The sequence below is a fragment of the Hydra viridissima genome, unplaced genomic scaffold, assembly GCF_058129835.1.
Source record: "Hydra viridissima isolate aposymbiotic clone 2 unplaced genomic scaffold, HvirCarnegie_v1 scaffold_1, whole genome shotgun sequence".
Classification (NCBI taxonomy): Eukaryota; Metazoa; Cnidaria; class Hydrozoa; order Anthoathecata; family Hydridae; genus Hydra; species Hydra viridissima.
In genome coordinates, this window is record NW_028324300.1 from 32206976 (window position 1) to 32234884 (window position 27909).

At 27.8% G+C, this 27909-nt stretch overlaps 1 protein-coding gene across 5 annotated transcripts; it reads left to right on the forward strand.

Annotated features, from left to right (window-relative positions):
* Nucleotides 1-52: 52 nt before the first annotated feature.
* LOC145191923 (intraflagellar transport protein 74 homolog) lies at nucleotides 53-27859 on the forward strand. Of its 5 annotated transcripts, XM_090076945.1 has the most exons (29): nucleotides 53-558; nucleotides 724-744; nucleotides 7201-7211; nucleotides 7390-7438; nucleotides 7596-7673; nucleotides 7747-7795; nucleotides 8152-8250; nucleotides 8397-8457; nucleotides 8573-8632; nucleotides 8734-8795; nucleotides 8880-8958; nucleotides 9207-9266; nucleotides 9426-9488; nucleotides 9706-9739; nucleotides 9904-10013; nucleotides 13329-13369; nucleotides 13485-13564; nucleotides 13717-13770; nucleotides 16389-16429; nucleotides 16644-16700; nucleotides 16855-16908; nucleotides 17060-17126; nucleotides 23282-23322; nucleotides 23482-23544; nucleotides 23633-23692; nucleotides 23874-23928; nucleotides 24058-24128; nucleotides 25575-25635; nucleotides 27613-27859. In XM_090076945.1, the coding sequence occupies exons 1-29, from the start codon at nucleotides 489-491 to the stop codon at nucleotides 27726-27728; spliced, it is 1767 nt and encodes a 588-aa protein (XP_089933071.1). In that variant the 5' UTR covers nucleotides 53-488; the 3' UTR covers nucleotides 27729-27859. The 5 variants fall into 5 exon arrangements, with proteins under 5 accessions (XP_089933071.1, XP_089933073.1, XP_089933074.1 ...); XM_090076947.1 differs by lacking the exon at nucleotides 7201-7211 and having other exon boundaries at nucleotides 57-558; XM_090076948.1 differs by lacking the exons at nucleotides 724-744; nucleotides 7201-7211 and having other exon boundaries at nucleotides 57-594.
* Nucleotides 27860-27909: the final 50 nt, after the last annotated feature.

The window sequence follows — 27909 nt, forward strand, 5'->3', positions numbered from 1 at the left end:
GACGTGGAAATCTGTTGGCTAAGACGTGGACTTTTCGTTTAAGATAAGAGAGCAACTTTAATTTTTTAAAACCAAGTGTAAATACATACTTTAAATACATTTTTTACAAAAGAATAAAAGTAAAGAGATTCATACAGCCACACCACTGTTTCTGCTGATGAACAACAATTCTCGAAACCTTCCGTGTAGTTTTATTACAAGGCAGTATTTGTATTGTAAAAAAATTTTATTATCGCTGGGAAGGGTATTTTGAATTCGTTGCGACGAAACTCATTCGCGTGAATAGAATTTTACATTTTACAAGCTTAACAACTGGGTAGTTACGAACTGTATCGAAACTTTTTTTTTTTTAAAGCATTATAAAGATGGCGGATTATATGAGGAATTCTTAAGTTTGTACAGTTGCACTTACTTGAAAAATAAATTAATACTGCAATTTTATATTATTGCATAATAACTTAGTGAAAATTTTTTAATTTGAAAACAAAATGAGTATTGCTCGACCTTCATCTGGAAATCATAGAGTTGGTACTGCATCTCGTGGAAGAATGGCTACTTGTATCTTTTCATTTAAATGTTTACAAATACAGTTAGGTATATTAAAACTCTGTATTAGCAGTCAACAGCGATAAAGGCAATAAATATAAGTTTTTCAAAAAGTTTAAAATTAACTGTGACAATCATAATCATTTATTTTTCTTTATTGGTGTAATAAAAATTTAGCTGTAGGGAGACCCCCACCAGGTAATATTTTATATTGTCATATAATTTTATCCATCAGCCCTAATCTTATTATTAAATTTGAATAGGTATGCAGGGTTAAAATTTTCTGATCAATAGTGCTGTAGCAACTGTTTCCATGCAGCAATTCTTGTTAAAGTTAAATTAACTATAGGAAATTATGTGGATCCTTTATATTGAAATATAGTTGTAAAATTATAAAGATCATGTAGGAAAGATAAATCAGTTAATAAAATTGTTAACAGAATAAATACTACATTAGTATAGCATTTTGTTAGCAATTACTGCAGTAGCTATTGCTACTGCAGTAAATTACCAAGCATACATATTGATTTATCAATCAATCAATCAATATGTTTCGTGTTAAAGATGTTACAAAAAAACACAGGTCATTGCAAATAGTAATTCACTAATAAAACGCAATGACCTAAATAATATAAAGAAAAGACAAGAGAAAAACTTAAGAAATAAACTAGTCACATAGTAAAAGTAGGACTTACAAACATTTATAAGTAACACTTATAAAACAGTCTTTTAAAAGAGTTAAAATATAGGTCAAATAGTTATTATAATGTATTCACATGTACATACATATATACAGATATACACAAATAAGAAATTATAAAATGTACATAAACATAAAGAAAAAAGTTATAGAGGTAAAGAATAAAGTTAAGCGTAACTTTTTAGGTAAAAATGATGGAGTGATTTTAAGAACAGATTCTTGGATTTAAGGATAAAATCTGTTTTTAGGGTTTTTGGAAGGGTGTTCCAAGAAAGGATACACTGATATGTAATGGAATTTATTCCATGTTTAGTTGTCTGTTTTTGTGGGATAGTTAAGTTTTTAAAAGTGACTGATCTTAGGTTATACCCACACGTTGTCCTACTATTAAAGTAGTTACAAAATTTGGAAGGAAGGAGACCGTGTTGTTGATCCCAGACAAATGAACAATTTAGAAACTGGATAAAATCATAGAAACGAAGAACTTTGGATGAAAGATATAGGATATCAGTAGGGACATCCTGTAACAATATGAATATATATCCTAATAAAAATCTGAATATATATTAATTGATAATCTGATCAGGCAGCTAAATTTTTTACTTAATTTAAATTCATAGTGGTTTTAAAATTTCTCAGCCTAATCAACAAACTATGATTATAATCTGGGCTGTGTTTATAAATATATTCTAAGGGCTGTATGTTTGTATGTATGTACGTATGTATGTATGTATGTATGTATGTATGTATGTATGTATGTATGTATGTATGTATGTATGTATGTATGTATGTATGTGTGTGTATGTATGTATGTATGTATGTATGTATGTATGTATGTATATGTATGTATATATGCATCTATCTATCTATCTATTTATATTTCTTTGTCTAATTGAAATAAAACTTTCAAAGAAGTTAAATTTCATTATGGTTCATATTTAATGCAAAAAAAACTTTTAATTATTGGTTTCAAAAACATATTTATAAAAATCCTTGGTATTGTCATGCAAAAGTTTTTTAGGCATATCATTAAGTAGGTATAATTATAAATTTTACAAAAAAAAAGCCTCAAAGGTTACTCACAACAAAAAATAAAGAAATTTCTTGATTTTTAGTCAGCTGATAATCCCAATATTCCCATAAGTGCTTTAAAAATTAAGTGAATGATATATAAATATTCTTAAATATATGAATTTAAGTCAGAACTATATGATAGCCATTTCAGAAAATTATTTTTTCTTGGCTGGAAAACATTCTTATTAATTTTGCTTTACATTTTTGATCATTATCATGCCACCCAATTTAAACATGTCTCAGCAAACAAGGCTGATCTTTTTAGCAGAACTACTAAGCACTTTTTTGAAAGTTGACTACTAAACCAAATGGTATAAAGTGTTGTTTTGTTGTATTAAAACTGTTTTTGATTTTGTAAATTTTTTATATTTCTATATTTAACTTTTTTTTTCAAATAAATGAGTTTTTATCTCTTTTAGTTGTTCTTGGTCTTCCTGAGCATGTCTTGCTTTCTAAACTTCCTACAGATTTAAGTCTCTTTACAATTAGACAGACTTGTCTTTCATACATTAAATTGTAACTACTTTGCTATAAGATTTTTTACACTTTAGTTCTTTATTATTACGAAATTTCAAATCAATATTTTTTGTTGAGAAAATTTAATAAATCAACAGTTAAAATAATCTTATGTGCAAAAAAAAAAACTAATTCTCCCATATAAATTTATTTAAAGATCAGTTATTAAAAAAAAAATCCAAGTACAATTCAGTGGGAAATACTTGAAATAAAAAAAGGTTGTAAATGAATATTACTTGTAAATGAATAAAAAATTAAGTGTACTAAAAATCATTTTCAGGTATAGGCAAGATGATTTTTTTGTAAAGATGTTTTAGAAACAAACATAAAGTTTATTTATACAAAATTTGAGTTATGGTGCAAGTCAACTTTTGTGAAAAATTCAGCTAAATAATTTTAAATGTTTATTAACATACATACATGCATATATATACATACATGCATGCATGCATGCATACATACATACATACATACATACATACATACATACATACATACATACATACATACATACAGAGCCGGATTTACAGTTTTAGGGGCCCTAGGCCAAAAAAAAGCCTGTGGCCCCATATTTAGAAATAGTATGTTAGTTTAAAAAAATATAATCTTAGTTTAACGTAATTAAAAGTTTTATTTCATTTTTTTAAAAATATTGTTTAAAATCTACATAATCTTTTTTCTGTATTTTTCATTAACAAAATCTTCAATCAATGAATCTATATTAATTGACTTAATTTTGTCTGCGTTGCTTGATAATAATGCAAAATTGTTTAACGTTTTTTTTGACATAGTTGATCGCAAATCATTTTTTGTTAATTTTAATTTTGAAAATGACCTTTCTCCAGAGCAGTTGGATATCATGAAACATGAAAATCCTAAGAATGATTTCAGTATTTGGAAATGCAGCCTCCATTTGTTTTTTCTTAAAAGTTTATACAAATCCAAATGGGACAATTCAGGAACTTGAGTATTAAAATGCTCTTTCAAATACAGATGTAGATGTTCAATTTTTGCATATAAATTATCATCAATATCTTCCGTGTAGTCTTCCACCAGACAATTAACACATGTCTTCAGGTTATCTTTGTTGAATCTCGTGTCTATTAAAAATACAAATTTGTCATTCAATTCCTGATAGCATTGAGCTCTTTCTTTTAAATTTGTAGTAAGATTATTGATAGTTTTTAAAAAAACATTTGTCTTAAAATCTTCACGTGGACTTAATTGAGGTTTTTCTGATCGTTTTTCACCTAATAGCGCTTTCTTATTACAGCGTCTCTTTTGTAAATAATCTTTGTCTGGTAACAGTAATTTTGCATCTTGTTCTATTAAATCGAATGTGTTTGTTAATCCAAGAAGATAATCTCCAAGAGATTAATAAAGTTCAGCACAAGTATCTAGAGTAATCGTTGCACTTTGCAATAATTTGGAAACAGCATTCATTCGTTGCAAAACTTGATCCCATATTATTGTTTGTAAAGCAAATTCAAAAGTTTCCATTTTCGATAGTAAGTTTCCAGCCGCAGCTCTTGTTTTTGTTTCAAAACTTTCACACTCATTGATTTTGGCCAATTCTTCCATAAATTTATTGTAGTTCTGGTGAATGGTTTTGACCGAGTCAGCATGAGCGCTCCACCAAGTATTCAATAATGATTTCAATGAACTACTTGCAAACTGTTCCAAACACTCCACAACTTTGTAGAAGCAGAATAAAAGTTGTACAGTTCTTGAACAATACCAAAAAAATTGATTCCCTCGATGCAGCAATCTACAGCAGCCTCTCCTACCAAGTTAAGAGAATGACCTGAACATGGCAAGAATTTTGCCAGCTTATTGAACTCCAAAATTCTAGTTTTCATTCCTTTATATTTTCCAGTCATACTGCTTGAGTTATCATAAGACTGGCTTCTGCAGTTGCTGATTTCCAAGTTCAATTTTACGTTTAAAAAGTCCATGGTTGCATTTGCTAAATTTTCCCCGGTGTGATTATCGATGTGAATGAAGTTGACAAATCTTTTAATAGGCTCATTAGAAATTTGATCAATGTACCTCAAGATCACACATAGTTGATCTTTGTGACTCACATCAGGTGTTGAATCTACTGATAATCCATAATACTTAGATTTTAAAACATCGTCGCTGATTGATTGCAACACTTTTCTTGCCATCAATACGATTAATTCATCACATGTATTCTTTGAGAGGTAGTTTGTTTTTCCAGAACCACTGTCACAATAATTTTTTATGTGTTTGGCCTATAAAGGATCAAACTGAGCAATCAACTCAAGCAGACCAATAAAATTCCCTTTGCTCTCAGACCCAAATTTTTCATTTGAACCTCTAAAAGCTAAGTTTCTTTCGGTCAATGTGCAAATTACAGCTGTAACTCTTCTTAGAACCTCTCTCCAGTAGTTTTTTTCTTTGCGAATTTCGTTTAGAAGTTGATCATTTAAAAATACCTTGTTATTTTTTCTGTGAAAGTATACTAAGGAAGCTTTTCTGTGGTCTGATGAGTGTTCATGCCCCTGAATTGATGCCCCTGAATTTTTCCAATCTTTATATCCTGTTGATGCTAAAGCTTATTTTGAGGGTTCAAAAAGCTTGCAGACAAAACAGAATACACAATCTAATGCTGTGGAATATATGAGCCATTCTCTATTAAATGTTTCACCATTTACTTTTTTCCCCATAAACAAGCTTTTTGAGCAATATCGATTGCGATCTTGATACATCATTTTAGAGGATTTAAAGTCATAATCTGCATTTTGACATTTTAATGGACCGTTCTCTATCCAAAATTGTATATCCTCAGCTGAAAGAGTTTCCCAAAGTCCTGGATCACTTACCCTCTCCTTATTGAGTTCCGATTGTTTGTTTAAAGTTTGAGATTCATTAATTGAGTCCTCCACAAAATCCAATATTTTTGCCTCTTTACTTATGCCACAGTTAGCAAGATTAGCTGAAGTTGGTGAATTACCATGACATTCTGCTTTTAACAAAAAACTATCAAGTTTTCGATGTTTCTTTATGTTTTCTTCTGTTATTGCTTTTTTCTTTCTTTTTCAGCTCCACTTTCATAGCTTCTTCCCATATCTGTTAAAAGGTTCTGAAAATGAACACATTTAATTAATTTAATTGCTATTGTTTACAAGCACAGATTTTACTAATAGATAACACTCCACTACTTTTTATTATTAAAATTAAGTAAAATAGCCTACATAAACAAGCGAAAGTTTGTTAAAAATAAACAGGAAAACAAACGTTAAAAATTTATGATTACTTTTTTCACAGTGCGCGTATTTACTTTAGTTAAAAGCGTTCAAATTATTGCTTAAAGTTTAATGCAATTTAAAATTTAAAACAATTACTTTATTTCGATTACTAAGATATTTTACTTAAAAGCGAGCAAATTTTTTCTTAAAATAAATGCATTTTCTCAAAATATGCACATATAATAAAAAAACAAATTTATTAACTACCGTTTTTAATATCAATCTGGAAAATTAATCAGGCTGTTTTGCAAATAAATAATGTTTGCTACTGTTGTAAACCTTAATTAATTAGAAAAACAGCCCTAATTATAGTTATTTTCTTGGTTTGATAAGTTGAACCAAGTGATTCTAGAAAATAATATTTTAGAAGGTTCTTGGTTGAACTTTTCAATAAAAAAAAACGTAATGTTATTTAAAAAACGTCAAACGTTGAATAAAATTGTTGAGTTTATTGTTCATTAAAGTACTAATTCATATTAATGAACAAAATGTTGCAAAATGCTTTTTGTTTAATTTTCGTCTTAAAATATTTTATTTTTTTTTTAATCACGAAAATATTTAGAAAAATAAAAAAACAAATTTTTTTAATTTTTTAATTTTTTACACAATTACTTTCTAATGAAAATGTATGCACTTTCCAAAAATTAAAATTTAATTTTGTTGCAATTCGATTTTGGGGCCCCTTTTCTTGCAGGGCCCCTAGGCCATGCAAATCCGGCTCTGCATACATACATACATACATACATACATACATACATACATACATACATACATACATACATACATACATACATACATACATACATACATACATACATACATACATACATACATACATACATACACACACACACACACATACATACATACATACATACATACATACATACATACATACATACATACATACATACATACATACACACACACATACATACATACATACATACATACATACATACATACATACATACATACATACATACATACATACATACATACATACATACATACATACATACATACATACATACATACATGAAAAAAAATTGAATTTTTTAACAAAGTAACTTTTATTTACTTTTTTTTTAGGAACAGCAATGGTATCAATGCAATTTTAATGGTTTTAGTTTAAAAATTGGTTCAAAAAATTTAACATTTTTTAATAGATAATCTTTTGTTCATAAAAATTTAGAATTATGTTTGGAAGGAGTTCTAAAAATAGCAATAGCTAACTTTTTAACATATCTTAAAAGTCTACTATATATTTTATGTTTTCAGAATCCTATGACTGCTAGACCAGTAACAAGAGGTGGAGCACTAGGAGGAGGTAAAGTTTTTTTGTTTAAAGTTTACATCAAGAAAAAAAGCCTTGATATTTTTCACAAAAAATATTTTAAAACAGAATAACTGTAACTTGCACAACAACTTGTTCAAGTATCAGATAGATTTTTTGAATGAATTGGCTTTTTTTTGTTATCATTAAGCACTAAATGCTGCAGTTCATGTTTCGGATCGACCAGTTACTCGACAAGGGCTTGGCGGGATCAAGACAGTTGCCCAAGGTAAGATCCCTCTTTAAACATTAAAATGTTTAACTTTTTGAACACATGTTTTAAAATAATTTTATTTTTTCAGGACCGCAACGTCAGGTTCAAGATAAATCATACTGGTTAAGTCTCCTAAGGTAAAATTTCTAGATTTATTTTTTTTTTAAGCATTGATAAATGTACAATAATATATATTACCATATATGCAATTATATTGTTCAATTATAAAATAATGAAAAAAAAAATTATTTTTTTCATCATTTTTAAATTTGTGTGTTAATATGGGCACTTTTGGTGGATGCAAACATGCTAAGACTTAGTAGTGATTATTCTAGACTATTGAGAGTGTTTTTTTATTTTTATTTTGTGATTAATTATTTAGCCTGAAGTTTCATCAAAAGCATTTAACTATTTCATAATTGTTATTCTATTTTATTTTTATTTAGGATGTTTTTTTTACTACTTTTTCAAAAAAAAAAAAATTTGAGTTTAGAGGGAAGATGAATGATTTAAATAGTGAAATTGCTACATTGACAAAAGAAATCAATCAGTTTAATCAAGAAAATGCAAGCTATTTATCCTATGAGAAAAGGTACACACAATTATTTCATTAAAAGTATACAGATTAACAGATCAAGCTTAGTTAATATTGAATTGGCTGATATATTTATATTTGATTTTTGTAAAATTCATTTTTAATATTAACAAAAGATCTGCCTTTATTTTGGGGGTAAATAGGGCAGAGGTGCTAGCAACAGAGATCAAAGAGCTGCAAGGAGAACTGGCTGATTATAATTGTGTATGTTTTTTTTTGTTTTTTTTTTTAAATACTGCAATTTTATAATTTTTGTGTCTGAACCAGTTTGAATGTTAATTGATTTTTCTAATAAAATAAGTTTTGTTAATGTTTATAGATTGTTGATAAATTGAACACTAATGCAGGTTTTGAAGATCTTACTGAAGACTTTAATAAAGTATGATCTTTTTAATTCAATTATTATCTTTATTAAAGTATTAACTCCAAGTTTCTTTTATATGTTTTAAGAAATTTTTAGTCTTCATATATTTGTTACAGTTACGCTTAGAAAATCAAAAAGAGGCAAAGCGAATAGATGAGATATTTGCAAAAAAACAGGAGTAAATTTCATATTTTCTTTTTTTTTTTTTTTTTTTTTTTTTTGTCAACTTAAATGTCATCACATATATTTAATTTTTTTTTAGTATAGAAAAGATCATAAAGCAGCTGGAAATAGAAATAGATCAAGAAAGAAGAATGACAGAGAGCTTGGTATCTGACATGGTAAATAAAGCTAATCCTTGAATCACTTTATTACTAGATGTCATTTTACCAGAAATTTTTATTTAGCATTTTAAAAAGCGTTTTTAAATCATATAAAAATTTAATTTAAAGATTTAACAGAAAATATCACACTTTTTACCAATTATATTGTGATAACTAGTTTATTTTGTTATGTTAAATATATCATTTGCTGCTACTTTGGTTCACATTTAAAGGTGTAGATTTTATTAATTGCTGACTATTTTTAGCCCTCCAACTTAAGGGAAAAGTTTGTTACGTTGAAAAAGCAAAACTTACATTTACAGGAGGTAAGAAGGAGCTTTAGCTTAATGTAAAAATGATTTTTAAAAGGATTTTTAGGTGCTTTTTTATTAAGTTGTTTTTGGAATCGGTTAGTTTATTGTAATATGCTGTGATTATTAAAAAATTTCTGTTATTAAGGTTCTAAAGCAAGTTTTCTAATTTAGGACTTGGAGATAAAACAGCAAGAATTGGACAGTTTAACTTCAAAAATTGATAGTCTTGAAGAGGTACTTAAAATAGAGAAAGTTTTTTTGTAGCTTTTAAAAATCTGGTTAAAATAAAAACACCTTTAAAGGACACTTTTAAAATAATGCAAAACAGTTAAAGGTTTTGAAATGTCATGGATTATAAAGGTTTGTGGTTTGGAATTTTTTTTAAAATGTATACTAAAACATGTGCAGGTTGTAAAAATTTACTGTTTACATATTGCATGGTTCTTTATAGGATATATCACAATCTAATGTGAAGCAAGAAGCAGGTAAAAGGTTCTTTTTTTATGTATATATAAATCAATATTAGTTATTTATTTTAGTTATCAGCTTTTTGATAACATAAAATGATAATCATTGTTGTGATTTGATTCTTTTTTATTTATCACATGTTATCTCTTAATCTATCAATGTTTAAAAAACAATTTTTCAGTGACACTGTATGAAAAAATATTTGAGTTAGAAGAGAAGAAGAATGCTCTGCTTGAAGAAGAAAAGTCAACTGAAACTCCTGCTCAAGAGAGGGAAAGGTTGCTGAAACAGGTATTTAGAATTCATTAGTTTTGGAATAAACTTAGATTAGTTGAATTTATGCATTTTTAAAATTATTGTTCTAAAATAAATTATTTTAATGATGAGAACTTCATTGTTTTAACTACTTTTAGGCATGATTCATTAGCATTAGTGGAATTCCTTCTACGTTGCATTCAGAAGTATATTAATAATATGGACACACAATATCTTAGTGATGATTATATAATGCCAAGTATATTTATTGATTATAAGTCAGTATAAACCTCTATACAGTTTAAAGATTTTTACTGACATATAATCAATAAAAGTACTTGAAATACTAAAATTATTTCTTTTTTTTAATGTGTAATGATGATAATGATAATATACACATATTATAAACTTATTGCTAAGATATTTCATGTTCATATATAAATATGCAACATAGAAAGAATGTGCGTGTGATATATATATTAGGGGTGTCCCAGTTAGGTTATCCAGCTGGATATCCTGGCCGGATTTGTATATTATTCAGTATCCTGTATCAGGCCGGATAATAAAATAATCTGGTTGGTTCTACCAGATACTTCATGTTTATCAATATTAACACAAAAAAAATCATATAAGCTATTGCTACAGTCTTAAAGATACGCAATTTAACCATGATCAAATCCTTTGGTAATTGACAGAACCTAGAACACAAACTTTAATGTGTTCATCTTTTTAAATAATCTAATAATTAATTAATCTAAATTAAATTTAAAAAATGATTCAATAAAATATCATTCAAATTGAATTAAGAACTTACTGTACGCAAGAACTACAGATTTTATCACTCATTTATAAATTTGTTTGCATTATGATGTATAAACAACAACATTTCTCCATGTTGAGGCCTTGATTGCTTTTTCTCATAAATATTTCCATATTCAGAAAACAATCTCTCTGAAAATACAGAAGATGCTGGTGGTGCTAATGATTTAAGTGCTAAAAATTTTAGCAGTGGAAACTTTTCTTCATATTTCCAATTATTTGAAACATCATTGTTTTTATCTATAATAGATTGATTAAAGAAAACATCAACTTCTTGAGCAGCTTGCACAAGGGAGACTTGATCTATATTTATATGACCATCATTTTCTGAAAAATGATTGAAAATGAAGTTACAAAATACAAATTTTGTAATTATATTTTATAAAAAAAGATAAAATTGGCAAAGCAATTTTCATAAACAACTTACAAAACTTTTAGAATTATTAAATAAATATAGCACTAAAATCTGTTATCTATAGTATACAGTAATATGTCATAATAAAGTAATAATTGAATGAATTTTGATAATAATAATAATAATAAAAATTGATATTCTTATTTAGTTTTTGATAATGATAATAAAAATTGATACTCTTATTTAGTTTTTAAGTACTATTAAATGACATGTTTGTTTTAAGTTTTCTTACAAACAGAAAAAAGTTCTTACCTCCATTTCCTTCATATTCTGCAAGTTCTAAAAAGCAAGAATCAAAGTCATTCTCTGTCAATCAGCTTTCTTTTTTTTGGCTTTTGGTGTTAAATGATTGGAAATAGTAACAATATTATTAACTTCTGGTGAAAGTTCATTTTTATTTCATTGATTTTTCACTACAGCCTCTAATAGCATTGATCTTGCTTGCACTCTTTTATCAATAGGAAGAAAATTGAGCTTGTAGCGAGGATCAATAATGGTGGATAAAACATATCTCTCATCATTTGTAATATCTAGATTTTCTTGAGAAAAGAATCTCTTATTTAGAGATGCTAATAGATGTTTTGTTATTTGAACTGCATTATTTTTTTGATCAACTTTTGATAAAAATCTTTGTACATATATTTGGAACAACTTTTGACAAACTACCAACATCAGAACTCATAAACTTAGTAAGTTCATAAAAAGGTTTTAAAGTATGCAATAGACTTTTAATGAATTTCCAATCATTTGATGTGAATGTTGGCAGCTCATGATGATCAGCTAAATATATTTGAACTACTCTTTTAAGTTTCTGAAGTTGTTCTAACATTAAGTATGCACTATTCCAATGAGTGGGGACATTATGCACTAAAAGTAAGGTGTTTCATTTTGTTGTTGTAATAACTTAAATTCTGTACATGCCTTTGATGAATGATTAAAATGGCCTGCTATCCTACATGCCTTAGCTAATAAATCTATCACTAATCTTTGGGATAAAACTGCATCCTTAATCACAAGCTGTAATAAATGAATTGTGCAATGAACTGATGTTCTTTGAGCAAGTTTACTTCCTAGAGACATATTTGCAGCACCATCTTTAAATAAAAGATGTCTTCTTTTTGAATTAATTTCCCAGGTTTCTAACATATTGATGAATTTCCCAGCTATATTTATTCCTGTGTGAGATTCTGGAAAATGTGAAGCATAGAGTACAGCATATTTGTGTTCAAAAGTATTTTTTATCCAGTGTCCTGATAAAGAAATAAATGTTTCATTAGATGAGGAACAAGTCCAAATATCAGAAGTGAAGTTTATGGACTGTGCTTTTGTAATTTCATTAAAAACTTTCTTCTTTATATCATCATACAATTAAGGAGGAGCATTGTCTGAAAAAAAATGTCTGCTTGGGATTAAATACCTAGGCTGTAAATGAGCCATTAAACCAATAAATCCATCATCTTCAGAATACTGAATGGTTGCTTATCTAAAGCGATCATCATGGCTATTTTTTTATGCATTTGCTTTGACTTTTCATCATTAATATCCCATATCTTTTTTGATGAAATACAATCTTCAATAGACATTTTTTTTTTATTTCCCACATTTTCTTTAAAATTAGCATGCTGCCTTTTGAACGTTCTTGTGGAATTGAAGATGTTGAAGGTTCAATATTATTTTCTCTTTCCTCTTCATACAGTTTTAAATGAAACTTTTTGGTGTGATTGTGCAGTGGAGTTGTAGAAAACGATTTTTGACAAGAATTATTAGATCCCCTGCTTATCTGCTTTCCACATGGAATGCAAATTGCTATCGATTCAGAAAGATCATTTATTTTAAAAAGCTTCCAAACAAAACTTGTCATTGTAGAATCTTTACTGTTGTGATATTTTGTAATATTTGGCTTAATAAAATACCTGTTATAGGTTTTGTAAGTAAAAATTATCCGGCCGGAAAATTTTAGGATATCGGGTTATATGGTATCCAGCCGGATATTTAAAACTACCTATCTGGGACACCCCTAATATATATATATATATATATATATATATATATATATATATATATATATATATATATATATATATATATATATATATATTCTTTTTCATTCCCAATAGGTGAAAGAAGATAATCAGGAAATTGCAAGGATGGAAAGTCGGTTGGAAATTTTAATACATTTTACATAATTTTTTTTAAAGAAAAGTTAATTTAAAATGGGTGTTTAAAGTAATTATTGAGTTACTAATTTAACATTTTTTTGAAATTTTATAAAGTGCACGTGAAATTAGAGAGAAAACTGAAAAGCTTCAAGATGAGATATCCCAACTTGATGTAGAACTTGAGGAGCATCATGGTAATAATGGTGCATCTAAGAGATGCAATCTTTAATATTTATTATTAATGTCTACCATCTCTTACAGAATTAAAAAACCAAACCTGAATATTATAGAGGAAAGTTAGTTATCTTATTTAGTATTATGGTTTTCTTTGTTTTTTATTTGCTAGGGGAGCGGACAGCTAAGTATAAAGAATTAAAAAAGCGAGATGAAGACATGCAAGGTTTTTCTTTAACATTTTATAGTTTATTTAAATGGCATATAAAATATAATGCATTGGTTGTATATAAAATTGATATACATTTTTGAAGCTCACTAATTCAATAACTTTTAATAATCTAATTTTAAGACACGTACCAGAAAAAATCTGCACAGACATTATAAAAGATATTTATTTAAATATTGTAGTTCAATATTCAATGTTATATATATTTTGAAAGTACATATTAATATTATTAAATTTCACTTAAGAAAGTTTGTGAAGTTTTGTACGTGAGAACACACACACTTTGCGTTTTACACTCGACATCAGCTTTTGCACAGTCTTTAGCTGGACTTTCTTGGTAGCTCTAATACATTTATTTTAGAAGTCTTTAATGTTTTTGGCTTCTTTTACATGGAACCTTAGTTTTCTTTTGACAAGAGCCCAATATCTTTCGATAGGATGTAGTTTGGGACAATTTGGTGGATTGAGTTGTTTTTCAACAAAATCTACTTTATGTTCTCTAAGCCAGTTTGAAGTTGTCCCAGAGTAGAGACATGATGTTAAATAGGGCCAAAATAGCAGGTAACCCATGTGTTCTTAAAAACAGCAAAAGATGTTTCTTGAGGCATTCTTATATGTATATTTTGGTGTTAATTGTTCCCGTAGTCACAAAACAAGAGCTTTTTTCACCACATTCACAAATTGCTTGCCAAACTAAGAATTTTTTAGCAAATTTTTGCATTCCAATCCATTTATAATTGGAATTCAGTTTCTTGCGATTAATTGCTGAATAATACTGGTGTCCTGGAAGAAATTGGAAATATGCAGCACAATAAGTTTCATTGTCAATAATCAAACAAGATTTTTTAGCACATAATTTTTTATAGAGCTGCTTTGAACATCGAATTGCAACATTTTCTTACTTTTCTTCATGACGAGGATTTTTTTTCTTTTTATAAGATTTATAGCCATAATTTCCCTTTACTCTTTGTATAGTGGAAGCACTTGTCTTAAATTTATTCACTAAAGTTTGAACAGAAATATCCGGTTTTCAGTCTAAGGCATCTTTCACTTTTTTACCAAGATCTTGTCTAACAAAACATTTTTTTTCTTCCACTTCCTGATTTTCTTTTGATTGTACCAGTGTCGCTAAATCGTTTCACAAAGCTCTGCACTGTTCTCAAAGCAATCTGCAGCTCTTTAGAAATTGTTTTGTTTGATATACCAGGATTTTCAAGGAGAAAATGCAAAATTTTTTCTCGCTTCTTATCCTGATTTGATAACATTTCAATTAAAGCTAATTGTTTTAATAACAGAGTTGTTTAAATTTTGAATAACATTAATAAAATGACATTTTAAAACAATTAGCTATTTAAAATGATGCACGGTTTCTGTAAGCACCACATCAGAACACACACAGATTTTTTCTGGTACATCTCTTAGGAACAGTATTTTAAAAAATATATTGGAAAATTTAATGCAAAATGACAGATGTACAAATTTTCTAATTAATTTCCATTCCCTCTTCTCAAAATAATGAAACTGTGTATCAATTTTGATTTGTTTATTTTCTATAAAAGTCATATAAAAATGTCAATATTGACAAGTTTTAGACATATTTAAGAATTTTTATGATTTTGAGAAGATTTGAAAGATGCAAAAAATAAGTAATAGTGAGTAATTGAAGAAAGTGGCAGATAAGTATGAAAGATGATATAAAGAATCTAAGCAATAAAGAAATAGCATGAAGATGATCAATATCTGAGATCTTGATTAGAGATAGTTTTAAAACTTGTATCAGGACAGATGTTATCAAATACCATTTGAGTCAAAAAGACCCTAAAAACCATCTAATGAGAGAATAGTTTTGTCTAGTAAGAGCCGATCTAAGACTAATCTTATAAAAAACAAAAACAGCTTATAAATATATTTCAAAAAAGATTGATTTAGGGAAAAGGTTTTTGAATATGCAGCCATTAGGAAAAGAAAATGTTTTCCCAAAGTTATATTCAAAATGTTAAGGAGAGAATTGTTTGATCCATGGAAAAGTAATTTTTAGTAATAAAAGTAACTTTGAAGTAATAAACTGGAAAAGCTCTTTTGATTTCTGAAAAGTTTAAGAATTATTTTTTTGTACCGAAATGTTGTATTGATGATGGAAGGTTGTAATAATGGTGGAGATTGTAATGATGATGAAAGGTGGTAATGATGATGAAAGGTTGTAAGGTGGCAGGAGTATTCTTAACTGAGACTAATTTATATGGCGATGAAGTATTCTTCCAACTTCTATGCATCTAATCAACTAAAACTCATACAAACAGATACTTGAGAGCTGTAATTTCCATTAGCTAAATTGAAACAAGGCAAACAGTAGCAGTTTCAACAAGAAAAATATCTACACAGCTTGCACGCTAAAGCTTGAATCCAATTCAAACCTTTTTGAGGTTGGATAAACAAAAAAATTAGTCAATTCCTACTATATAAATAGCTTGAAACAAAAACTGAAATCATTTTGATAAGAAGTTCCAATTCAAAAATAATTTTTTCCAAAAAAGCATGTGTGTGTGGAAACCACTGTATAAAATCTTATTTATAAATGTTGATAAAAATATATATATATATATTTTTGTTTATAGAGTTTTTGGATAATTTTGATGAAAATAAGACTACTGCAGAGGTAATACACTAATAATATATAATAATATCTATGTTTGTATTGGTATGAGAATATATACCATGAAAGTGTCTACATTATACTGTAAAAGTGTCTATATTATACAATTAATTTAAAAAAATTTTTTTTGACTTGAGATTGATATAAAATTCCTTTTTTTTTGGTTTTTGCCAAAGTATTTGTTATAAATCTTATATATCTTTTTAAATTATTTCAGCAAAACTACAAAAGTATAGAAGCTAATATAGTTCAGTTGTTGGAAAAAATAAGTAGGGTATGTTTGAAAAATAAAATAGACTTCCTGTTATTTTTTTAAATATATTTTTAGTATTTAACATTACAAAAGTAAGGCAAAGAAACTGTAATAATATATAGGTGTTTTTTCTGTAAAATTCCATTTTTAACTATTAAAATTAATTTATATATAGGCAACAATTCAATCAAAGCATATGCCTTCTTCAGTTGATCTTAAAGTTATGAAGGTTATTTATATAATTATTTAATTAGATTGTGTTTGAATTTATACATAGTTATATTTCATATTTTACTTAAATTTACATTAATTGTTCTAAAGTTTTATTATAAGCAAGTGCTTTTTGATAAAATTTGAACTTATAGCATGTTTAATTCTAGGAAGACCTCAACTTCAAAGCCAATGAAATGCACAAATCAAAAGACACTGCTGCTGGTCTTGATGGAGGTTTTGATAATTATCTGTCTGTTGTTAATTTTAAATGTTTTTTTTTGTTGACTGGATGAAATAAACTGTTGTTTTTTTGATTGAATGGTATAATATTAATAAACATTATTATTCATTTTAAAATATTCAATTCATTATTTTTTTTTTCTTGTGATAAGTTCTGAAATTTACTAATTTTAAAGTAGTCAACATAAAATCTCTAATTTGGAAATGGCATTTCAAATACTTATTGGTGATAAGTATTTAGTCATGTGGTATAAACCAGGGCTGTGGAGTCCGAGTTGGAGCTCATTTTGGCTGGAGTTGGAGTCGGAAAAGTTGTACCGACTCCTACTCCAGTTTAAAAAAAAATATTTCAAAGTTTCTTAATTTTTATAAGGATTTTATAAATGTTGTTCATTAAAATTTTTATGTTCTGTCAGTCTAAAGCACAAATGCCAAACTCTAGCCCTCCAGTTTATACAAAACTACAAGTCCCGGGATGCTCTGAAAGCTGTAGGATATCCAGACAATCGAAATTGTAGTTTGCAACAACTGGAGGACAAGGAGTTTGACATATTATTTTAAGGCCTTTAAAACAGTGATAAGCAATAGGGTATTTTGCTGCTTATCACTGAGAATCATAAATCACCTCCATTGTGCTCTCCTCTACCATCCCTTAAACAAGATAGCTTCATGATGCCCCAACTTCTGACTTAAGTTGTCTGACACTGTGCTGCATATTCTCAGTAGAAAGCTAGGCGTGCCACCACCAAGCACCAAAGAGCTGCTCCACAAACAGAAAGATTGTAAGTATTCAATTTACTTTTTTTCTCTGGAGAGAGAGAATATTAGAAAATTTATGATTGAAGAAATTGTTAAACAAAAAGAAGAACTTAATGAATCTCTCAAGGGACGCTTTGTGTTTCTTAACAGAGTGAACTATTTTGCAATCAATGTCTGATTTTTTTTGTTGAAAAAAATGAAGTAGTCACCAAGAGATTGACAGTAAAAGACACTAAAGCTAATCACATCAGCGAATTTCTGCAGGTCTTAGTAGAAAAGATTCTTAAAGAATATGAACTTAAAGAAGAACAAGTTCTTTCTGTCCAACTGACAATATTTCAAACATGATTTTGACAAATTCATAATGTTATTAGCGGCTGCATAAGAGTTTATTGCATAACAAGAGTTCAGAAAAGTTGTTTGTTCAGAAATTATTTTCTAATAAATATTGTTTAAAGCACTAAGTGGTTGGATTATTTGTATCATAGTGATGAAATAGCTAATGTTAACATTTTACTACAGTAAATTTGATGTTACAAATTGGTTACTTATGAAGGAGTCAGAGTCAGGATTCGGAGTTGGAGTCGGAGTTGGTCCATAATAAAATCAAAGAGTAGGAGTTGGAAAAGTAGCTTACCGACTCCACAGCCCTAGTGTAAACATAGTATTTAAATTATTTCCCTAGCTTCCTGTTTAGAGCTGTGTTGTAGCTGGCTGTGTAGTCAGTTGACATGCTAACAATGTAGTTGGTTGACAGTTAAGTATTAACTTTAAAAAATACTCCAATTATCAACTAGAGAAAGCTTATACCTAATAGGGATAAGGCATTAATTGTCATTGTAATATGTCCACCTCTAAATGACATTTTGTTTCTAAATGACATTGAACTAAATTGTTGTTGTATAATTTTTTTGGTTAAAAGATGGATGAATAGATATAAATTATTCAAAACAATTTGTCAAGATTGGAAAATGGTTTCTTTTAATGGCTATTAAAAGACATATAAGAGTTACATAAAAATCATTACCAATCTGCCTGAAAATCACCCTACCAGTGTCCTTGTAGAGTAATTGTAAAATGTATTCAGGTATATCTATTGTAAAATATAAATGTTATTTAGTTCCAAAGCGCCAAAGTTTATAAAGTAAAGAGCAAGAGTATTAATACTGCTGCCAAGTTAAAAATTCCCTTATTTTGCATAGGTCTTAACGATATTAAACTAGCATTACTACACTGTTAGGAAAGCAATAAGTTATATAAAGAAATTGAAAAATGTATGTCCTGAAAGTTTTGACTTCTACTCAAGTTTTTACGCTAAAATTCATTACGCTAAAGTCCATTAACTATTCAAGTCACTTATTCTCTGAAGAAGTTAACAGATATATTTTAACAGATATATTTTAACAGATATTATATATACATAGTCCTGTATATAGCATATAGTATAACAGATACTACTTAAGGAAAATCTGAGTTTTTAGATTGGTTTTGCCTAGTTGTTGTGTTGTACAAGAACTAATTCAAATGGTGCCCTCATAACTACTAGCAGATTAGTCATTTGACAACATGGCTAATCAATAACTTGTCTTTGATAAGCATTATGGAGACTTTAATATGTAGATCTTGTGATCTTTAGTCAAATTATACTACATTTAGTTTGCTCTTGCATATTATGTTAGGTTTAGTGTCTGATCTCAAGTTTAATCTACCCAATTATGTAATTGCATATCAATTAATCCCAATATTCTGTGAAGCAGTATCAATTTTAGAAGTTATCTGTAATTTGTTAACTATTATCAGTATGGGATAGAGCTTTGCTTTAGCAAAATAAGACTCTTTTACCAACTTTAGTCTTTATTCACATTTTATACAGTTTAACTAAAAAACAAAATTACAAACTCTAAGAAAATGTTTTAAACAAAAATTTAAAGTTTCCAATATGATTGTTTCATTTTTTACTTCATATTCAATTAATAATTTTGTAATCATTTGCAATTATCTTCCATAGTATTAATGATAATTTTTTGCTAAAAAGAGGTGTGCTGCTTTCTTAGAATAAAATTCTTCTGCTGATTTTAAAAATATCCCATTGAAATTCTTGAAAAATTCCTCTAAATTGAATTGCAATTATTACAACATATTTAGACTGGTTTTATTTAAACAAATTTTTTTCTGGCCTAAATATAACCACCTCTGTAAAACCTTTCAACCTTTTCAAAAATAAATTGCTAATTGCTGTATTCAAAGTATACAACTTCTTCATAAATCTTAACAATTTAGAACTTAGAAAAAAGATGTCTCATTAACAATTCAATTTGTTTCACCATTAAAATTTTGGCCGTTGCTACTTGAAGCGCAATGCGCTCTATGCAGCCATATTCTACTTAGAGCGCAATACTTTGTACGCATGCGCTAAATCTTGTTGATGTTTTGAACAATTTTGATGTGATTTGTTTTTATTTTGCGATAATTTTTTTGTTCAAAATAATGTCGCTAAAAGTTCATGATACTTTCTTATCCTGGGATGAATTTTTTCGAGCGGTTCAAATACACTGTAATGGAACATTCCAACCCATGGTTAAACATGGTTGCAAGCTAACGGTAACAGCTATTGCTAAGACCAAGTTGACCAAAGACCTTATCCTGAAATATTTAAATACGTGTACTATAATGTAATTTGCACACATGGCGGATTCAATTCAAGCAAAGGCATTTTATTATAATATTTAAGATTAGTACTGACAAACCATTATGGTATGCCAGCATTCATCTAAAATATTTATATACAAGACTTTGGCATTTGAAACAGATTTTGCAATCTACGTAAATGTAAGCAAATATCTTTCATTAGTTTACTTAAAAAAAAAAGTTATCTTGTTTGTATTAAGAAATAGGATGTATATTCTCTTATTTTTTACAAATATATATGTGTGTGTCAATTTTATTTTAAGGCTATCAATTTGATCTAAATATAACATTATCTTTGATCGAAATATAATAAATATTATGCATTTTAAAGTCAAGCATGTGCAATTAAAAAATACTGTAAAGTGGCCAAATATAGTTGGTAAAAAAAGAGTAAATTGCAAATTCTATTTTGGTGCTTACTGTTGTTGGTTTTGAATGTAGGATTATTTGTAATGAAATAATTTTAAAGTTTGATTTTCTATTAATTATGATTCAAGAATTGATTATATATAACTGTTAGTATGTGATAAGAGTAAATATTCATGTACATACATATCAATAAAAATTTTTTAAAAGGATTTTTCCCTACTTAGATATTGTTAGTCTTTGCAGATGTGTCCGAGTTTCTAGGATATGGTGTTAAAATCATTAGTTACAAAGTTGTGTGTGATGCAAAGTAAATATTAAGATTCAGTAAATGAGGTTCAGCTCATCAAATCAAATCCTCATTATGTTTATGTGAGATTTCTTAGTGATCATGAGACTACAGTGTCTACTAAACAGCTGGCTTCCATTGGAACAACTCCTGTAATACAAACATCAAACAACAATTTAGAAGTAACAACCATCAATAACTATCCCCCAACCCCTAATGGTAGCAATGAAACTCTTTTAATCTCCGAAAAGAACTAGAAAAAAAAAAAAAGAATCCTATAGAACAAATTAAAATTCTTCTCGTAGATCTTTACAAATTTCTAAAACACCAGAAAAATTTAACTTGCAAATACGCCTGAACACTTTTAAGAGGAGGGTAAATGTTATGTTAATGTGATACATTTATGTATACATATACGCCTTGTTTTATACTATATATATATTTTTTTTATTTTGTTATTTTGTTATAGACTAGTATAATTATAGCTCTTTTGAACCAACATAGTTAATTTGGTTATTCTTTACATAACCTTGATACTGTAATTCCAATAATGCTAATTTCAAAACTAAATAATGATAATGATATGTTCAGATCAAGTGTCTTTTTAAAGGAGATATGTTTAAATGGAAAAAGGACAGAGTTTATGATGTCAAAGTTATGAGAACAAGATTTCTCGATGCCATAATTTTAGCAATCTACATCAAAATATTCAACTAATAGTTTTGTTGCAATTTATACCAATAAAATATTTACTAAAGTTAACTATTTATAATTATAATTATTACTTTTTATTTACATTATTGTAAGAAACTTTAATAAAATATATTAAAAATATATTATTGCTATTATTACTACTAATAACTGTACTAAATTTAATATTTTCTAAAATTGTGTCATTGATAATCAAATTTGGTTGAAAGAAAAAACAAGATGAGCCATGTGGTTCATTATCTTGTTTTTTCTTTGGAAAATCATATTGTTATTATTATTTTAAAAAATAGTGAATTTATGTTTATTTCAAAACAAAAAATAAATACTTTATATACTTTATAGTATAAAAAAATATTATTAATACACAAGTTTTTCTCCTATATATAAAAACAAGAACACATAAAATTACATGTAGATATCTATGATGTCTGCATGTAATCTAGAGACAACTATAAACTAAAAAGATTACCTTAGTTTACTTATGCATATGAACTAGAATGTTTTTCTCAAATGAATTCATGATTATTTTAGATAAATGCTGGCAAGCCATAATAAATTGCTTAGAACTTATCTAAAACATTTTATTCAAATAAACACTGCATTGAACTGATGAAAGTATTGACTCTCCAAATAAATGTTATCGTTGTATTTTGATGGCGATAGAATGTTCTAATCTAAAACATTTACTTTATAAATTGCACAAAATGTTTTTTTAGTAAATATTTTTTGATTTCAATTTAACCGCCTATCCAACCAGCTTTATTGTGAAATATAAATTGCACTGTTTTAATAAAATAATTGCGCATGCGTGTACAATATTGCGCTCTGAGTAGATTATGGCTATGTAGAGCGCATTGCGCTCTACAAAGACATTTTGTAAAATTTTTCCTAATGGATCTTCATACAATATATCAAGTAAAATGTTGGTTTTTCCATGCAGGTAATCATTTTTCTCAATCATTTTAAATATTTATACTGAGTTTTTACCACTTCACTAAAATCAAAAATGTACTTGAGTGATGCCCAAACAAAAAAATTGACTTTTAAATCAGGTTTTCTTTTACTTGATGATAATGAGTGATAAAATTACAGCATTAAAAAACTTCACCATTTTAAAAGATCTTTTTGTTATGAATTTTTTTTTTTTTTTTTTTTAATGTTTTTTTTAGATAAAAAAAAAACTTTTTCAGTATTTTATGATTTTATAGGTATACTTTCTATAAACGATTATTGTATAAAAAGTCAATGAAAATTTTATTTTCAAAGTATTGTTGTAATAAATGATGAACCTAATCTGATGAAATATTTTTTATATTGAAATTTTTCAAATTTTTAGAACATGCAAAGTTGCGTCAAGACCTGGAAAAAGTCCAACTTGTGAGCAAACATTTTTTACTTTTTATTGTTGCAATACTTTGAGGTTTGTTTTTTAAAAAAGAAATTGAAATTTTTATTTAATTTATAAGTTACCCTTTATTATTTTTAAATAGATGCTTCAAGGTTTATTTTGTTGCATGACCAGTTTTTTTATAATAGCTCGAAGAAAAGATCACAAAGGAGCTTTCTACTTTGAAGCAAAGAATCAAAGATATGAAAAATGTACTAAAAGTTTGATTTTTTTACCTTACTAAGTATTATCCATTTATCTATAAAGTACTTATCTCTTCTATTTTTCAAAACATGTTAGGAACTTACAACATATTCTGATTTGAATACATTAAAGAAAAATGTTGAAAACAAGAGAACTGTAAGTAAAAACTTCATTTGTTGATCATTAGTATTTTTTGAAAAAATACTAATACCACATTGTTTCTTAGATGAAGAAGAATTTTGAAAGAAAATTTTTTTTTGATTTAATGAATCAATGACTACTAAAATAAATTTATATATTTTGCTGAATATTTATTGCATAAACTTTGTTCTTTAAGACATTGTTGAAGGAAAAGGATGATCTTTTAAAGATGAAAGAAAAACTTTCTGCAGGTAAAAACTTTAAAATTTGCAAAGAAAAATTTGTGAGTATGATTATCAGTCTTTAACCTTCATAAAATAAATAATTTTTTTTTTGACATTAAAATCAAAAGTAAGTATCTTGTTCACTTTCTCCTGTAGACGTAAACAATCTTACCAAAGTCCATGAGAACAAGAAGAAAAAACTTGAACAAAATGAAACTTATACTCAAGTAATTTGTTCATGCTGTTATTATTGTTTTTCTGTTATTTTCTATTCAGTCTGATTTTTAATAAAGCTGAAAAGAAATGCATTACTCTACTAATACTAAGTTTAATTTTAAGTTTGAGTATTTTGTTCACTGCATCAATTGAAAGGTTACAAGTTGACTGTAATGCAAAAAAAAATTTTACAACCTGACAAGGAAACAGCTGAAAATGAAATGTAAAACTCATCTTCTTAGGAGAGTTAACTGATTTTTTAATGAAACACCCTGTGTAAGGATGTATTTACAAAATTTATATTATGGCACGTGTGACATGAATATTTACTGTATACACTGTATACATGTAACCCTGTTTTGTTCATGAGATCCACAATAGCAGCAGTCAAACTTTCTGCCATTCCCCTACAAATAAAAATAAATAAAATTAACTTACTGACAGGCCCAACATTCAATTGATTATCTTGAGGTCTGCTGCCACATAAAATTTCAGTTTACCTTTTTAAACTTTGTTCTCTCAATTAATCTTCCTAAGTTGTAATTGTTCTCTTGATTTCCACAAACAACGGCCAAAACTGGTACTTTTATTGATGCCACATACTACATCTTTTTTCAATTCGATCAAAAACCTTTTTTGTAACCTAAATAATTTATAGGTTGCGAAAAAGGTTTTTGAATTTGTACTTAATGGTCTTTGATAATTAGGCTCAATACCTCCCCACCTTAAATTTTTCCTAATCTCATTTATAAGGCAATCAATTCTGCCATGTTTGAGATTTTAGGAAAAATTTAGGGTGTGGAGGTACTGAGCCTAATATCTTTGGAAGATCAATTTTCTTTTTATTGTTGAAAAATATGTTGGTAGAAATCCTCCTTAGTGGGGTCTTTTGGATAAATTTTGACTGGCATCGAGAGACCATCTTTTCTGAAATAAATTATTATTTTAAAAATTATAATTTAAATTTTAAAAATAATTTTTCTTGTTGCAACTTAATCAAATTTAAAATAAAACTTACTCGTTGCAAGATGGAGAATATGCAGTTCTCATTTTGTTTTCAGCTTTTTCCTTGTCAGGTTGATATTTTCGCATTACCATGACATTCAACTTATAAACTCTGATGCAATGTGCTGGATTAATCAGGTTCTTGTTATTCCATTTTTTAAATATGGGAAATAATGATATTGTATAAGTCGTAAGAAACAGCGGCGTATTTTTACGGGATGCTTGCCAAGCATGCTTTGAAAAAAAAAACGATTGCAATCGGTAAGAAAATAGCACTTATTAAAAGGTGCTAGCATTAATTGATTGCAACAATAAGTTTCGTTTTTACTACCTAGGATATAATAACCACTATTCCGTACAACCAATTTTCAACTATTTTTAGTTAATAATTTTTTGTCCAGTATTTTTTTCTTGTTCGTTTTTAGTTAAAGGTTCCCTATTCCCTTTTTTAGCTAGGTAATTTAGAAAGAAAGTGGCAGCATCTGGAGCAGAATAACTTCTCAATCAAAGACTGTATCTTTTTCTTAAAGTTCTCTTTTAAGGTGCACCACCTTTATAATGTTTAGAAGCAGGTGTAAATTTTACAGAAAATACTGTTTATAACGTCTCTTTTAAACTCATGAATCTTTCAAACTCATGTTTTCTTGTTAGTGAATTCTTTTGCCTGCTATTTAAAACCCAATATCCGTAAAATAACTATTAAAACTCGGATAAATCTCGGAATTTGTTGAATCCACCTTATTTATCACGCTTGTTAATTAAATAGAATTCATAAAAATTGATTTAAATAATGCCCGTTAATTTGATAAATGTTCTGAAAACTGTTAGTTATCTTTTGACAGCCGCCTAGTAAAGATCTGCCATCGAAAAAGAAAACAAATTCGGCTTTAAGTGTAAATGTATTGTAATTTATTGTTTTTTCATTTAAAATTTATTCAAGTTTGCGGAATACAAAAAGCCGAGGAAATAGACACTGAAAAACGTGGCATATTATACGTAGTAGGGTATTTTGAACGCCAGATCTCTAAAATTTGTTTAGAGTTACTTCCAAGGGGATGCATGTTATGATAACTAAAAAGAAAAAAAATCAGTGAATTATTGAATAGAAAACGCATTGGACAACTAAGGTCAATCACCAGCGCATAGGATCTCTTTATTTTTACGATCAGCAACCATAACGGCTTACGACACTAAAAATCAGTAAATGAAAGGCCTGAGAAAGAAGTCAGTGACTATAGTAAAAAAATTGGTTGTTATCTGCAAGAGGTGCTTATGTTAAAAAAACCCAACTAATCCTTAAAACGATCCATAAACGAGAAGGAGTTAAGTCGGCACACGCGTAAAACAAATAGTCCAATAAAGACTTAAAAGACCGATAAAATGTTCTGTGGACTGATAACTCCAAATTTTCACTTTTCGGGACAAAGGAAAGAAAGTCTGTGTGCCTGATGGTTCGGGAGTGTTTAGCTGAAAAAAATCTTGCTGATTTTGTGAATATTGATCGAATAATTTATATATGAAGAATATAAAATATTCGATCAAAGCATATATGAATGTTCTTCAAGAACGTATTCATCTAAATTAAGTTTCAGATTATGAACTGATTGTCGGTCAGTTCTTGATTTTTCGGTTATTACCCTAAGAATTCCATTCGAGCAAGAAATTTCCAACTTAAGAAACTATAAAAAACTCAAAATAATGGCCTGGTAACCTCAATCGCTGAGCTTGTCTATTATAGAGCATTTCTGGGATTACTTAGACCAAAAATCCACCACAAAACAAGAATCTAAAAAAGTTAACAGGCATATACCAAATAATTCAAATCAGTAAATATTGTGCGCGGAGTACAAAAAGGCGAAAATGAATTATGTATAAAGTTTACTTTTATCAGGTAATTACTATTTTGTGGTTGCTAATTGGTTTTATATTGTGTTAATGTTCACATGTTTGCCTCGGAAATTTAAAAGAAAAACTAATATTAATAGTATTTCACTTCAATTTAAGAATAACTTAACTGCTTCTAAGTTTGCTGACACTAGAGTATATTCAGTAAATTTTATTTAGAAGACATGTGACGATGACACTTCTGTCAAGCGATTTCCATTTATGATGCTTATTATTCTTGATGGCATTGACCTATAGTTTTAATGATGAATGTTATTTCGTTTGTATTCTGCTTAATAGCAAAAAGGCGATATGTAGAGTGGTTCTTTCCCATTTATATTTCATTTTGAAAGCATTTTAATGTAATAAGGGAAAGATGCGCAGTTTTATCGGTAATTTGCCATAAAAGTAGCGGCATAAAATTAGGGATAGTAAACTAAAGTAGATAAATGTAGCTATAAATGCATAATAATAGACTAAGTTTGTGTATCTGTTGATATTTCGAGATTAACAATCTTGGTCATAATTTTGGTGTGCCTTAATTAACGCTTACCAAACTTTCACTGAAATTGTTTTATTTTTTTATCTTTTCTTGACTCTGGTTAGATATTGGTCAGAAAACTGCAGAAAGCAACTACACACCTAACAAAGAAAACGTTAGCACTTTGATACATTATATAAACCAACATATCGTTAAGAATCTTAATGGTGGAAAAAGTTAGAAAGGCTAGAATTCTGGTGAAGATTTTCTCGTTTTTCAAAGCTTTCTCTGTTGTGTGATTAGATTTGTTCATGTACATGTTAAAGTGGTGAAAAAATGGAAGTTAAACAATTGTTTTAAAAAAATGAAAAACTGCGTCAGTTTTACTCTTTTTTTGTTTTTATATTATTTACAATTGTTTT

Coding starts and splice junctions, on each gene's coding strand:
- LOC145191923 (XM_090076945.1), top strand. CDS start 489: ATGAGTATTGCTCGACCTTCATCTGGAAATCATAGAGTTGGTACTGCA. Junction 7,439..7,595: donor AGGTGGAGCACTAGGAGGAG/GTAAAGTTTTTT, acceptor GTTATCATTAAG/CACTAAATGCTGCAGTTCAT. Junction 13,565..13,716: donor AGAACTTGAGGAGCATCATG/GTAATAATGGTG, acceptor TTTATTTGCTAG/GGGAGCGGACAGCTAAGTAT.